Below are 15,122 nucleotides of genomic sequence, written 5' to 3' on the forward strand. Positions count from 1 at the left end.
CATTTGGTATTAGAGCTTTGGATTCTAGGGTTTCGCTGCTACAAACAAATCATCGCGGAATTTTCACTATAACTGTTTTTCTGCAAAGCTTCAGAAGCTAAAATTGTAGAGCCGAAACCTTGGTGAACCTCATGTACGAATTTTAGATCTTGGTTCACTATATTTTCAAATATATGATCCAAGGAAGTAAGGGTTTTTACAAGCTCCTGAATTTCATCTCAAACATGTGACCTTGGGAAAAGCATCATAAATTTCTCTCTAAGCATCAGATTCAAATTTAATAAAAAGTGATAGAAAGAGGACTAGATGCAACAATTGTTGCATCACATAGGCTCTCATTCGATTTAATATGTACCTATGTCAAGTATGTTTGGTCCTATTTTGTTAGTCGAGGTGAATTACTTTGATTTTGTAGCCTTTGGGTTTAATTATTTGTTGGGACATAGATTCCTCTATTCTTTATAAATATGTGTGTAAAAATCCATGATAAACATGTTGCTGCTGAGACTTTGTTATAATTTGCTTGATAATATATTACTCGTGAATGCACATTTTCTTCTGTTGAGCTTGTCGTTGTAATTCGAATATTGGGCACAGGTCGATTGCCAAGTTGGGCCCACTTGAGGTGAGGCTCTGCGCACATATTTATTTCTAGTTATTTCTTTATATCTGTATGTGTTTATTTCTTGCAGCATCGGGTTTGATTATTGTTTAGTAGATTATGATCGGTCGAAGTGATTTATGTGGTGTGTTTTAATGTAATTAATGATTGAATTTATTTCTTTGTTTTTTTGGGGCTAAGTTCTTTTCATTACTCTATTTGTAGAGGTGGTTGCAACATTGTTACAAAACCAGAAGCTCCTGTTATGAAATCAACAAACTGTGGCAGAATTGCATAAAGTGCTACATAATTAGACCTTGATGGGAAACCTTGTCTCAATTAGGTATTTCTCCTAAGTTTTGAACTCTAGTACTTGGGTAAACTTATAGCCACACCAATTTGAGTAATTTAACCTCTCTAGGTCTATATTGCCACCACTAGTAGAGTTCATGTGTAGGCATAATAATTGGTGGGAGCTTTAGTACTTATGCATATAGCACAAAGTCCTAGTAGGTTAACAAACTTTCGTTGACAATAAAATGAAGTAGATGTACACTATTAATAAATAAACGATATACATTCACACCATCAACATATTATCTAATGTTTCATGACACTAAGGTCTTTTACGCCATGGAGTTCCATGTGGTGATGGAAATGAGTGAACCGAAAAGAAATTTGGACTTCAAAATGCAGTGCAGAAAATTCTAGTTGTAAGCACTACGATATATTTTCATAACGCTTTCTTAAAATCCTTTAGGCACTATGAATATTTTTCAAGAAACTATGTTTTTGGACTTTTGGGAAGGTGAAGCGCTCACCTTTTACAACTCGACACTCTAAGGTCTTGGCGCGTCCCCCAGCTCAAAGAACATTCTCCTCCCACCTCTCCTTATCAGGGATTCACCTCACTCAAATTGATGGCCCAAATTTAACTAAGGAAAAAATTTGCGTGCAAAAACAGAGGCACTGCAAAAATGTTCAAGGGTCACAGTAAATGGAAACATGCATAAACAACCACTGGTCAAAAGTCGAATGTTAACAAGAATATAACAATTTAGAGACGGTCACACGAATTCTGAAATGTAAATAAAATGCACATGCACAGTTCGAGTGGAACCCAAAGAACAAAAAAAATAGGTTTATGAACAAATATGCTACTGCACAACTTTATTTTCATCCATTTCAAACGTATGGACTTGGAGGTAGGAGAAGGGCTTCCCTCCTCATTCGATGCCTCTTTTATTCACAATCCTCAACAAATGGTTTGTTTCCTCTTCTCTTCAAATGAGGGAAATCGAAAAGACAACCATGGTGAGCTAATTATTACAATGGAAATAACTCTTAATTCCTAGACTATTCAACTTACTTGCAATCCTACACTAACATTAAATATTTAGAATGCTAACAAAAGTAACAATATCAACTTGCTAGCTTAACATGTGGCTAGTCCACCACATTGTCAAGATCTACTCCACTTCTTCATCATGAGCTCAGTCTAATGCTCCTACATCAGGTGGAATAAAACATTGGTGGAAAAAACAATTGAAAACTAAAAGGCTCATGAGCCATAATATCTATATAGAATCGGAAGGTTATAAGCTAAGTTCCCTTTCATTTGCAAAGTAACCTTTGGGGTGAGATTCAAGGTATACAATGAAGGCTCAGATAGGGAAAAGGAAATGGTGGAACTCATAAACTCCTCTACATCCTAAGGCACTAGTTCCCACCCCATCATCATTGAAGATGATAATGAAGAGCAGAGACTAATAAAGTCCAAAGTTCAAGAGGCCTCCCTTCAACAAAGCTTGTCTCGCTCCTCCTTCGCTTAATTATGTCTTTGGTTTTCTTTATTTTACTCTCTAGTAATTACATGTCAAATAGTTAGGTTTTATGTTTAAGATGATATTACTGTCACTATTTATGTCTTAAATTCGAATGAACCAAGCAATAAAAAATAAATGATACTTAATCATTTTGACTAAAATGTATATTTTTTATTTTATAATAATATAATTTAAGCCAACTCTCATGGATATATAATTCTCGAGAGAAAATGTATTTAAAAATTAAAATAAACTTAAACTAATAATCAAATAGTAGTTGCTTTATTGTAATACAATTTGGTGATGTTGTTTTATCGTAATACAATTTGCTTATATATTATTTTTAATAAAGTTAGAAGAAATTAATTGACTTTAATTTAATTGAATAGATTGTCGTCTTTGTCTTTAATAAATTTAAAATTAATATAAATATAAATAAATGAAATTAATCAAATAAATTTCGCTACCTTATGATCATCTTCACTTTCAATAACTACAAAGTTAAAACAAATATAGACAAATAATTATTAATCAAATAACTGTTGGTGTAATAAACTGGCATTAAAATTATCTTAAAAAAATTGATCTCCTCCCGACTCCGTCCCGTTGTGTGGTGTGCGATGTGATATCACAGACATAGGTGTTCGAATACAACTAGGTGGCCCGAAGAGAACAAGAAATCATGGGGGAAAGACAGCTGGGGCCATGCTCAACAATCAGATGATTGGCATGGCCCATGGGTTTCTCAGGAAAACACAGGGCAGCCTTCCACAATCATGGCTTTAGCAGTGGGGCACGATGCCAGGGTGCATCCGTCCAGGTTTTCTCCCCACCAATTCAATGTAATATCTTCTAATTCCAAGCACAGGTACAGTAGAACTGCCATGAATGCCAACCCTGCATCCAATCCGCCTGAAAGCACATAGTTATGGCGTTGCCACCAGTCTTTCTTGTATCTGTAGATTACGAAGTTGAAAATAAATCCCATGAGTACCCAGCTTGTATAATTCACCGTTGTTGCAGGGGGCATCATCCCCGTGGCCCCGATGAGAACGGGCATATTTATCAGTCTGATCCATTCTTTGTCAGGGTATGCCTTGTGTAACATCCATACTATGGCTGGAGCTATTGCTCCCGCTAAGAAAAACCAGTTGATTGCTTCATATTCACCAAGACTTCCAAAAATCCTTCTGGGTCCAATTAATCCCCATATCACAGAAGCGTCGTAGAAGACGTGATCCCTTGGACAAGTCCAAGGGCTGTCAGAGGATAATAGGTCTGTGTCACAGATATTGGGAATGGAATATATGAGCCACCAAGCTGTGACTAAATACACAATTCCCGCAACCACTGTGCCCACCATCTGCAACAAAGATTATATTGATGTATTAATAGCCGTAGAATGCAAATGGAAATCTCAATTTTGCAGAGGGGTTCAAGAAAACAATGGCTATGGAGGATTTGGCCTGTTCAATACCTGCGCATGGAACATTGCTCGAGGAGGGACTTTCATATAATGACCCAGTTTAAAATCTTGCAAGAATGTCAGGGCTTGGCTCATGCTGATAACTCCATACACCTTGAAGCAAATATTTGCAACTGGTCTGCCTGGATACATATAACCTATGATGTACTCCGTGATAATGTTCAGACCTGGTGACTACCATGCCAAATCAACCCAATAATTAGTATAGGATGAGATTGAAGATATATTCAGATAAGTACTGAGCATGATCTTTCTAAGCATGATTTAGATCCTAGATTTTGAAAATATTTTGTAATCTAGGGACAAAGCTATTTAAAAGGTCATTTTAGGAAAGGCCAGCTTTTGGAAATATTCTGAAATTTAATGGATTGGACCATAGTTATGGATTGGGGCATACTTTTTCTTTATCTGATTCCAAAATATTCCTGAAAAGTTAAATTCAACATTTAAACCATTTTTATTTTGAGAAAGCTTTCCTCTGGAAACTAGTTAAAAAATCTCACTTCCATACACAAAGTTCTCTTCATGGAGGAACTTTGCCAAATACCAATATGACTACTCAGAAACAGGGCATTTTGAGTGCACCTTAAAAAGCAACAAGAAGACCTATTTGCAGCATAGACTGTTCACATACCTGATTAGTAGTTGCAGTAATGATACCAATAGGTACTGTGAAGAATATAGCAATAGCACAGGCCAGTAATACTCCCCACCAGGGCAATTGAAGCTGATCGTTGTAATACTCGCATGTAAAAATCGTTAAAGCTACATTAATGATCAGAATCATTTGAAACCATGATTCTGGCACTTGCTTGTACTTCCTCATTAATCTGGTGTGCACGTCCACTTTCCCATCTCTGAAAGCAGACAGACTAAGTTGCCAAATTTCCCTGCATCAAAGTATAACCCATTAGTTTCATTTGATTGCTTTTGCAAACATGGAATTTTGAAGAATTCAGGGACTGATAGCATACTTTCCATGAAACAGGCCGACATGAACCACTGTGGCAGTTAACGCAGCGAACCCAACACCATAGGTAATAGCAAAAAATGTGCTAAGATGTATTGGTCCATACTTCTCGTAAGCCTTGAGGTCGAGATGGAAGTTTGAATTAATGATCAGGGAGATGTTGTACTCTTGGCCACTGGAGGTAAACAGGTCCTTAGAAAATATTGGAAATGTTTTTGCATCATATAAGTTGAACCAGTACGCTATTGGCGTTATCACATACATTACAAGCACAAATCCAATTCCCACATTGGCTATTGCAAACCAGGGAGTGGCAAGAGGGCTTCCCAGGTAAGAAGAAATGGTCGACCAATCTATCCCTAGGCAACCGATGCCCATGCCATATAGTCCTGAACCCAGTTGTTGTGCCAGAACGGACTTGGGAAAGATCCAGCAGATCCATGACAGGGATGTCACCATGGGAAACAGATAGCCAGGGAGTACATAATAAGCGAAACTACAGGTAAGGGCTATTATGAAAAACTGGTTTCTTGTAAGACCTCCCTCGGGTCTCTCCTCCTCTTCATGAAGTGCTCTGCAATCAGAAAAAAATGAAACAAACTCAAACTATTCCATGCCTGCTCAAACTAAGTCGGTTTATGAAAGTTTATATCTGAGAAATTGCACAAATTGATAATAAAAAAAACCACATTAACAAATATGGATTTGATCTAATAATGAAATGAGAATCCATGCCTGAACAGAGAAACCTGAACAAGGTTTGCAGGCCACCACATCGCAGCTGGCTCCACTAGATATTTTCTAAAGATCCCTGCCCATCCAAACCCCAATATCTGCATATCCAAGATTGTAATAGATAATGCAAATGACAAACCTCAGGGACTTTAAATGACCTCTAAACAAAATTTGAGCAGCAATGGTAAAAAATGAACCTGGGTTGTCATGACAACGAGGAAAGCAACGAAAAAGTCCAGCTTCTTCTTGTAGAAAAGCTTGACAGCACTGACAATGTGAATGGCATACACACTTCCGGCCCCCGAATTAGCGAAGATTGTGATGAGAACATGCTCTTTCATATTAAAGGGCCCTGGATTCAGCGAGAACTCCCATCTCTTCCCTGCAAAGAACTTTTTCCTAGTAATTGTTGCTGCCATTAGCTGGCCAAGAGGAAGGACTGCAATCTGAGCAGAAATTGCAGTAATTGTGAGCGGCTCTGTTCTATACCAAAAAAACTGATTTAGAAACGACAACGCGACGCATGACAAGATTCCGAGAACCCACATCCTGAAAGTCATGACAGGAAGGCTTGGATCATCCCTTGTAGGAACAGTGAGAGCGACCTCCTCGATCGGAGACTGGTCATCCTTGTCCTCTGCTGATTCTTCTTTTACAGGAAGAAGTCTTTGCTCTTCTTCATTCTCGATGGCTTTAAACCGATCACCCTCAGCTACCCATGTAGATATCTGTTCCTCTTCTTCATCGTTTCTGCTGCTTGGTGATTCCTCTGCAATAACTGCAATTACAAGGTTCAAATCTTTTTCAATTGCTCAAATACAGAAACAAACAATCACAAAGTGAACTGGTATACTAAATCTCTCACATTTCTCTAAGGTATCGTTGCCAATAAAAAGAAATGAGAATGTTATGTCCTACCGGAACTCTGAGTAGATTCATTCTCCATATCGACTCTGCAATTATTCAGAGTCCCTTCAAACACTCGACGTTATATTTTCAATATTCTTCTCTGCAGGTGAATCTCCGGGCCGAGCAACTAGCATAATACCCGAGCAGTCCATCTGCAAAGCACCTCCATATGGATCTTGAATTCTAGCTGTGAACTGGTCGGGTATGAAAATTTAGTGGCACAGAATCATTTCAATCATTTCAAGTCGGCACTCTAATGCCGACAAAATTATTGATCCCTTACTCTGAATCCCTGGATTTTATTACACTTGATCGGGATTAACGCTCTTACAAGTGGATATTCTGAAACATTGCGTCTTACTCGTCATGAATGTCAATGGTGGGTAGACCTGTTAGTTGTGATTTACATATATTCAATTATAATCTAGCAGAAGGGCAGATCTTGCAGCTAACTTACACGATGTGGGTGGGACCTAACAGTGAGCCTTTGAATATTCCAATGCATGTCTTCAAGGAGAGGTTAATGCGGGGTCAATTTTTCCTTCTTTCAAAAGGAGGGAAAGGAACTTCTGAAAATTGCAGTTTCTATTATTACTACTGTGGAGGTATATGTTTGTGTAAGTTTGAGTTACAAAAAGAAGAAATTATTATTAGTTTTATTTTAATGGATAAGGTATCAGTTATTAAAATTGTTTTTTTCATTTTTTTTGGTTTAGGAATTAAATGTATTTTAAAAGTTTAAAGGGGTAATTCAAAAAATATATTGATTTAGTTTATTATTCATTTAAAAAAAATATTATAAAATTTTGGAAGTAATAATTTTCAATAATTAGTTAGTATATAATTTTCAATTTTTGGATATATAATTTATTTTTAATATTGAATAAAAATGGATATGAATAATTATTACCATTCAAGATTTTGAGTGTAGTATTTATAATTGGTATGTGAAAATTAATAATAATTTATATTTTTATTGTTATTTATTTATTTATATTATGTTTTTTTATAACAATAAATCCATCATACGTCATGGTCATATAATTCTAGTATCTTATAAGTTATGTTTACATAATCCTACCACTATATTGGCATATCTACCAATTGAAGTGCCATTAAATGAAAGTTTTTTAAGAGAATCTTAAACACCTTGTCTTGTTGAATCTCAGCAAGTTGAAATGACACTAAATGAAAGTTTTGTTGAATCTCAGCAAGTTGAAATGACACTAAATGAAAGTTTTTTAGATAAGCTTGGACACCTTGTTGATCTTCACACAAATTCATGTGTTATAATTATTATCAATCCTTGTCAATAGAAGATTTGATATCACATTTATTGTCCATAATTAATGTGTGCATACCCCACATTCATGGTAATGTCATTTCCTCTATTGTGCTTCCTTTCCTGGCTTCACAAAACACCAAAACAATTAGTCATGGGTTATGAGTGTAACTTGTAATAGCATTGAAAATTTAAATTAGCAAGATTATCAACAAATCTATGGCTCAATAACAATCTTGAAGAAAAACAAAAAACTTAAACTTCTAGCCAAGCCAAGGAAATTAAATCACATCTATTTATTCATGTTCACATTTTCTATCTATATAAAGGTATCTAACATGTTGATTCATAACTATTTTATTGGGCCGAGAGGTCCTCTACAGCCCAATTTAGAGTGGATGGTTGAGCATTTGATGTGTGAGCGTTAGATGTGAGATATTGTTTAAATTCATATTTTTTTATATTGTACTTTTGTATTTTATTAATAAAATTACTAACAATTTTATAGATAAAAGAAAGTATAATATACATATCACATTAAAATATATAACATATAAATAGTACTTATAAATTAACATCAATTTTACCATATAAATTAAAATAATGATTGCATAATCATCTTTAAATTTAATTAGTAAGCAGATAAAGAAATTTACCATGGATATTATTAACTTCTAAATAGGCATTTTTACAATACCATGGGCCAATACCCAGAAGAGAAAGATAGAGAGAGGGAGGGGACAGAAAAAATCATAATACCATGTGATAATACCATGGTTTATCAATACCATGGGCCATCTATGCTTTTGATTATTATGTTATGGATCTAGGCTTTTAATCATTCTATCACGATACCATGGGCCAATACCATGGCTTATCAATACCACATGTCCAAAAACCATAACTTATTTCAAAATCAAAATATTTTACAAATACTTTATTTTAATTTAATTTTATAATATTTTTTAATTAAATCTAAAAGAAAGAAGGTTATAATTAATTTTGAGGTATATCTAAACCTTCCATCCTCACGAGTACTAAAAATATTCTCATAGAGATTAAATCGAGGATAGATGCATTTTAACCAAGGATCCAAACAAAGAGAGAAAATGAAGTGACTAACAATGATAGAGTAAAGATAGTGCATGGTTCTTTTAATTTTTTTATTATTGTATTTTCTTTAACATGATTGATCCAAAATATAGGTTTAATATTTTACAACCAATTATATATATTTTTAATTTAGATACTTTCTTAAATACAATACAATGGGATCATATTTAAGAGAGAGAGTGAGATGGAGGGGGAATAGAGTGGGGGAGAGACATAGAGGTGGGAGAGACAAGGAGAGAGAGGAAGGAAGAGAGAGAGGAGGGGGGAAAGAGATGGATTTGGAGGGGGAAAGAGAGGGAGGGAAGAACGAAGACATTGAGAGATAGAGGAGGAGAGAGAGAGGGAGTGATAAGGGGGAGATGAGGATGGAATGTGGGAGAGAGGAGATGAGGGAAGGGAGAGAAAAAGAGAGGATAGAGATAGGGAAAGAAGGGGAAGAGAGAGATAGGGAGACATAGATATGGAGGGGGGAGAGAGGGGGAGAGCGAGAAGGGGAGAGAGAGGGAGATAGTAACAAAGTTGGAGGGTGGAGAGAAAGAGAGTGTGATGGGGGGGAGAGACAGAGGGAGGTGGGAGAGAAAGGGAGAGAGAGGAAGGTAGAGAGAGGGGACTTGAGAGAGAGGAGAGAGAGAGGGAGTGATAAGGGAGAGATGAAGATGGAATTAGGGAGATAGGAGATGAGGGAAGGAAGAGAAAATGATAGGATAGAGATAGGGAAAGAAGGGGAAGAGAGAGAAAGGGAGACATAGATATGGAGGGGGGAGAGAGGGGGAGACTGAGAAGGGGAGAGAGAGGGAGATAGTGACAGAGTTGGAGGGTGGAGAGAAAGAGTGTGTGTGTGATGGTGGGAGAGACAGAGGGAGGTGGGAGAGAAAGGAAGAGAGAGGACTTGAGAGATAAAGGAGAGAGAGATGGAGCTGGAAGGGGAAGAAATAAATAGAGAGAGAAAGGTGGAGAGGGAGAGGGAGTGACAAGGGAGAGATGGAAAGACAATGAGGGAGATAGGAGAGAAAGAGGAGAGGGAGAGACACACACACACAGAGAGAGAAGGAGAACATAAAGAGAGAGAGAGAGGAGGGGAAGAGAGAGGGAGAGGAAGAGGGAGGGGGAGAGAGATAGATACATATATATATATATATATATATATATAGAGAGAGAGAGAGAGAGAGTATGTTTTACAGGTGAGAAGGAGAGACAAGGGGAGATAGAGATATAGATGGAGGGGGAGAGAGACAAAGAGAGGGAGGGAGGAATAGAGATAGATATGGGGAGAGAGAGAGAGAGAGAGAGAGAAATAGGGAGGGATATATATATATATATATATATATATATATATCTAGAGAGAGAGAGAGAGAGAGAGAGAGAGAGAGAGAGAGAGTATGCGAGTTGATATAGAGAGATATAGATGGAGGGGGAAAGAGGGAAGAAGAGAGAGACAAATAAAGGGAGGGAGGAATATATATATATATATATATATATATATAGAGAGAGAGAGAGAGAGAGAGAGAGAGAGAGAGAGAGAGAGAGATGTGTTTAGGGAGTTGAGATAGAGAGACAAATAAGGAGAGATGGAGGGAGGTATAGATATAGATGGAAGAGGGGAGAGGGAAGAAGAGAAAGAAAAAGAAATGGAGGGAGAGGTGGAGAGAGAGAGATGGGGGAGAGAAAGAAGGAGGGAGGGAGGGAGATAGACATAGAATGGAAGGTGGAGAGAGGGAAGAAGAAAGAGACACAAAGATAAATACAAACATAGAAGTTAGATCTATAAAGTCATGAATATTTTATTTTTTCACTAAAATAGATGTATTGATTTTAGTGTAGTTGTTGATTTCTAATACTATTTGATCACTTTCACTATATGCATTGATTTCAGTGTAGATGGGGGGGGAGACAGAGGGAGGTGGGAGAGAAAGGGAGAGAGAGGAAGGAAGAGAGAGAGAGTACTTGTGAGATAGGGGGAGAGAGAGAGATGGAGTTGGAAGGGGAAGAAAGACATAGAGAGAGAAAGGTGGAGAGGGAGAGGGAGTGACAAGGGAGAGATGAAGAGACGATGAGAGAGAGAGGGAGTGACAAGGGAGAGATGAAGAGACGATGAGAGAGAGAGAGAGAGAGGGAGAGAAGGGGAACAGAGAGAGAGAGGAGGGGAAGAGAGAGAGGGAGAGGAAGAGGGAGGGAGAGAGAGATAGATACACATGGAGAGAGAGTGTATGTTTTGGGGGTGAGAAGGAGAGATAAAAGGAGATAGAGATATAAATGGAGGGGGAGGCAGGGAAGAAGAGAGAGGCAAAGAGATGGAAGGAGGAAGAGAGATAGATATGGAGAGAGAGGGAGAGGGAGGTGGAGGGAGAGAGGGAGAGGGAGGGAGAGGAATAGGGAGGTAGAGAGAGATATATATATAGATAAGGAGAGAGAGTGTCTATGTTTGGGGGCTGAGATAGAGATATAGATGGAGAGAGAGAGAGAGAAGGGGAAGATATAGAGAGGGAGAGGAAGAGGGAGAGATATATAGATAGATAAATATATATGGAGAGAGAGTGTGTATGTGGGTTGATATAGAGAGATAAAGAAGGAGATAGAGATATAGATATAGATGGAGGGGGAAAGAGGGAAGAAGAGAGAGACAAATAAAGGGAGGAAGATATATATATATATATATATATATATATATATATATATATAGAGAGAGAGAGAGAGAGAGAGAGAGAGAGAGAGAGAGATGTGTTTAGGGGGATGAGATAGAGAGACAAATAAGAAGATATGGAGGGAAGTATAGATATAGATGGCTGGGGGGGAGGGGGAAGAAGAAAAAGATATAGAAAGGGAGGGAGAGGTGGTGAGAGAGAGAGATGGGGGAGAGGGGGGGGAGGGAGAAGGAGAGAGGGAGGGAGATAAACACATAATGGAAGGTGGAGAGAGAGGGAAGAAAAAAGAGACACACAAAGACAAATACAAACATAGAAGTTAGATCTATAAGGTCATGAATTTATTTTTTTTCACTAAAATAGATGTATTGATTTTAGTGTAGTTGTTGATTTGTAATCCTATTTGATCACTTGCACTAGATGCATTTATTCCAGTGTAGATGTTGATTTCTACTCCTATTTGATTGCTTGCATTAGATGCATTGGTTTCAATGTAGATATTTATTTCTAATTTTATTTGATCGATTGCACTAGATGCATTGATTTTAGTGTAGATGTCGATTTCTAATTCTATTTAATACCTTATACTAGATGCATTTATTTCAGTGTAGATGTTGATTTATACTCCTATTTGATTGCTTGAAGTGGATGCATTGGTTTTAGTGTAGATATTGATTTATAATCCTATATGATCGCTTGCACTAGATGCATTGATTTCAATGTAGATGTTGATTTCTAATCCTATTTAATACCTTACACTAGATGCATTGATTTCAGTGTATATGTTGATTTCTACTCCTATTTTATTGCTTGCACTTAATGCATTGGTTTCGGTGTAGATATTGATTTCTAATCATATTTGATTGCTTGAATTAAATACATTGATTTTAGTGTAGATGTTTGTTTCTAATCCTATTTGATTGTTTGCACCAGATGCATTGATTTATTATAGATGTTGATTTCTAATCCTATTTGATTGTTCACACTAGATGCATTGATTTCAGTGTAGATGTTGATTTATGATTTGATGCAACTAGATGTATGATGTACATTAATTTCAAAGTAATTAGATTAATAGTATGCATTGATTTCAGTGTAAGCACATCTCTTCCCCCTCCATCTATATCTCTATCTTCCATTGTGTCTCATTATTTATCTCTCTATCTCACCCCCCAAACTTACACACACTCTCTCCATATTTATCTATGTCTCTCTCTCTCCCTCTATTTTCCACTCTCTCTCTCTCTTTCTCTAACACTTCTTTCTCCATATCTATTTCTCTCCCTCTCTCCATGTCTTTGCCTCTCTCTTCTTCCCTTTCTCCCCCCCTCCATATATATCTCTATCTCACCCCCAAAACATACAAAATATCCCTCAATGTACGCACATAAACATTATTCATGGCATGAATTTACTTCTTTGTTATAGTGATTAAACCATAAATACAATACTTGAATTTTCATCCTAAATAAAAATTTCACTTACTCGAAATGTCTTCTTCTTAAAATTGTAAACTATTTGTAATTGGCTACATTCTTATTATTCCCATTTTCCATCATTCAATATTGGTAATCACTTTTCATTCAAACACAATAATAGAAAATAACTAATAGGTGTGACAATAAGAATAGTAGAAGAAAATAGTTTCAGATTGATTGCAATGAAGATTGTTTGTAATTCACTATATTCTTATTATTCACATTTTCTATTATTCAACATTGTTACGTTGTCACTTTGCACTTAAAATTTTTATTTCATCATTTTTCATCATTCAAGTTACTAAGAGTCTCTCTCATCTCAACAAACTGAGGTAGCTAGGCAATGTTTAAGTTAAATTGACCAAATTAATATTAAACATATTTAGCATATTTAAAATGATCAAAATAATTATATGTTCAACAGATTTTGTATGACTGCACATGACTGAAACCAACCTAGATCCATCTTAACCCTTGATCTATCAAGCGCAGAGAGAGATCAAATTTCTCGATGTGCAACCTTTCCTCAAGTTTTCCACTCAAAAAAGAGGTTTGCACCTCGAGAGATTTGATCCCTCTTAGTGCTAGATAGATTCGGGGCTAAGAGGGATCTAGGCTGTTTGTATTAGTAATGTTATTTCATGTTCTCAATCATGGTGTGGTTAAAACATGCTATCTAATGTTTTGACTTCTCAAAAAGTATCTTAATTGTTGTACTTAATGGGAATAATTACATTAGTAATACTTGAATATAAAGTTTGGTCAAGCTCATGGTATATAATGTATAGTTTTATTTTGTTTCTCATAAAAGGTTGTCAATGATTTTGTTTGGGATAAAAAAAAGATTCTATTAAACTTAATAAAATTTTATAATTTGTATGTTCTTAATAAAGACTAAATGTGACGATGCACAAAATGGACATTGTCATTAAAACAAAACCTAAAATTGGAATTTCAATAGTGAGAATTCACCAAATACCCAATCCTCTATTCTCCATATTGATCATGCCCCTTTCTTTGATTTTATGCATTTTTATTTCTCACTTTCTTTCATTTATTTTTTCTTTTTTCTCTCAACATTAACATTGGTGTGATGATACTTTGTTTGTCAAGTATTTTGAGAATGCCCATTGGATATTTTTCTCTATGCCTTAATCCAAGCCCAAGATGAATTAAATGTATCCTTTGTATCCTTAATTATTGAAACAAAATATTTGTGTGTGTTGAAAATAGCAACAAGAAATGATAAAAATAGAATCTAGAAATTCCAGTTTAATTTGTCCTTGAATTAAATTGTGAATTAAAATCGAATTTTATTTTCATAGCAACTTGTAATAGTTAACTAGAGTGAGTTGACTTAGTTAACTTAGGAATTTCAAGTTGGAAGCCTTTATGAAGTCATGTATATGTTCTCCCTATATTATAGGGGTCCAAGATGAATTAAGTATGAGTGGTAATTAGTTAACTCAGTTTATTGAGTTAAGTCCAGTTAAATTAGTTCCAAACTATTTGAGGAACTAATATTGAGTTAACAGTCAGTTGATGAATTAGTGCACTCAACTAGTGCTACTCTAGTTAACTGAATATTCCCTCATTAGAAAATCATGCCTGTTGATTATAAGAAAGACCCAGTTGAGACTAGAGTGTAGGGACAATGTACTATTTGTTATAGATTCTCATGCATGTTGATTCTAAGAAAGACCCAGTTGAGACTAGAGTGCAGGGACAATGTACTATTTGTTTTAGATTTTTCTGAATTGCATTGATAGCGCAGGCATTCAGGAACTGATCCTTAAGGGATTGCCAATTTTTAGATGCTTTATTTCTCTTTAAATACAAGCTATCCTCCATAGGAATTGTGCATTGGAATAGAGAGTTGGAGAGCTTGTGAATTGGTTAAGCTTTGGCCTTGAGCTTGCATATGAGTTGGAAATCGAATTAGTTGAGTGATGGGATTGTTTTAGAGAGAACAAGCATTGTAATTTCATCTTGATTGTCTAGATTAATACAATACAGATAGTGGGGTTTTGAGATATGGATTTCCCTGAATACTTATTGTGTTATGTGCCATTAATGTTCT

General features: G+C 36.1%; 1 protein-coding gene across 2 annotated transcripts; it reads right to left on the minus strand.

Moving 5' to 3' along the window:
* Positions 1 to 2,973: 2,973 nt before the first annotated feature.
* On the minus strand, positions 2,974 to 6,886 carry LOC149194948 (oligopeptide transporter 7-like). Of its 2 annotated transcripts, none has more exons than XM_089405192.1 (7): positions 6,537 to 6,886; positions 5,816 to 6,396; positions 5,619 to 5,716; positions 4,888 to 5,457; positions 4,548 to 4,803; positions 3,905 to 4,087; positions 2,974 to 3,790 (listed from the first exon to the last, which is right to left on the minus strand). In XM_089405192.1, exons 1-7 carry the CDS (start codon positions 6,562 to 6,564, stop codon positions 3,173 to 3,175), a joined length of 2,334 nt encoding a protein of 777 aa, XP_089261318.1. In that variant the 5' UTR covers positions 6,565 to 6,886; the 3' UTR covers positions 2,974 to 3,172. The 2 variants fall into 2 exon arrangements, with proteins under 2 accessions (XP_089261318.1, XP_089261319.1); XM_089405193.1 differs by lacking the exon at positions 6,537 to 6,886 and having other exon boundaries at positions 5,816 to 6,064; positions 6,165 to 6,303.
* Positions 6,887 to 15,122: the final 8,236 nt, after the last annotated feature.

This window comes from Pinus tabuliformis, chromosome 2_2 (genome assembly GCF_031772625.1).
Source record: "Pinus tabuliformis cultivar Carrire ecotype Pingquan chromosome 2_2, CPIR1, whole genome shotgun sequence".
Lineage (NCBI taxonomy): Eukaryota > Viridiplantae > Streptophyta > Pinopsida > Pinales > Pinaceae > Pinus > Pinus tabuliformis.

Excerpts from the sequence above, each read along its gene's own strand:
- LOC149194948 (XM_089405192.1), bottom strand. The coding sequence starts at position 6,564 with ATGGAGAATGAATCTACTCAGAGTTCCG. Across the intron at positions 5,458-5,618 it reads GTTCAGGTTTCTCTGTTCAG|AGCACTTCATGAAGAGGAGG; the intron begins GCATGGATTCTC and ends TTCTGATTGCAG. Across the intron at positions 4,804-4,887 it reads GTCGGCCTGTTTCATGGAAA|GGAAATTTGGCAACTTAGTC; the intron begins GTATGCTATCAG and ends ACTTTGATGCAG.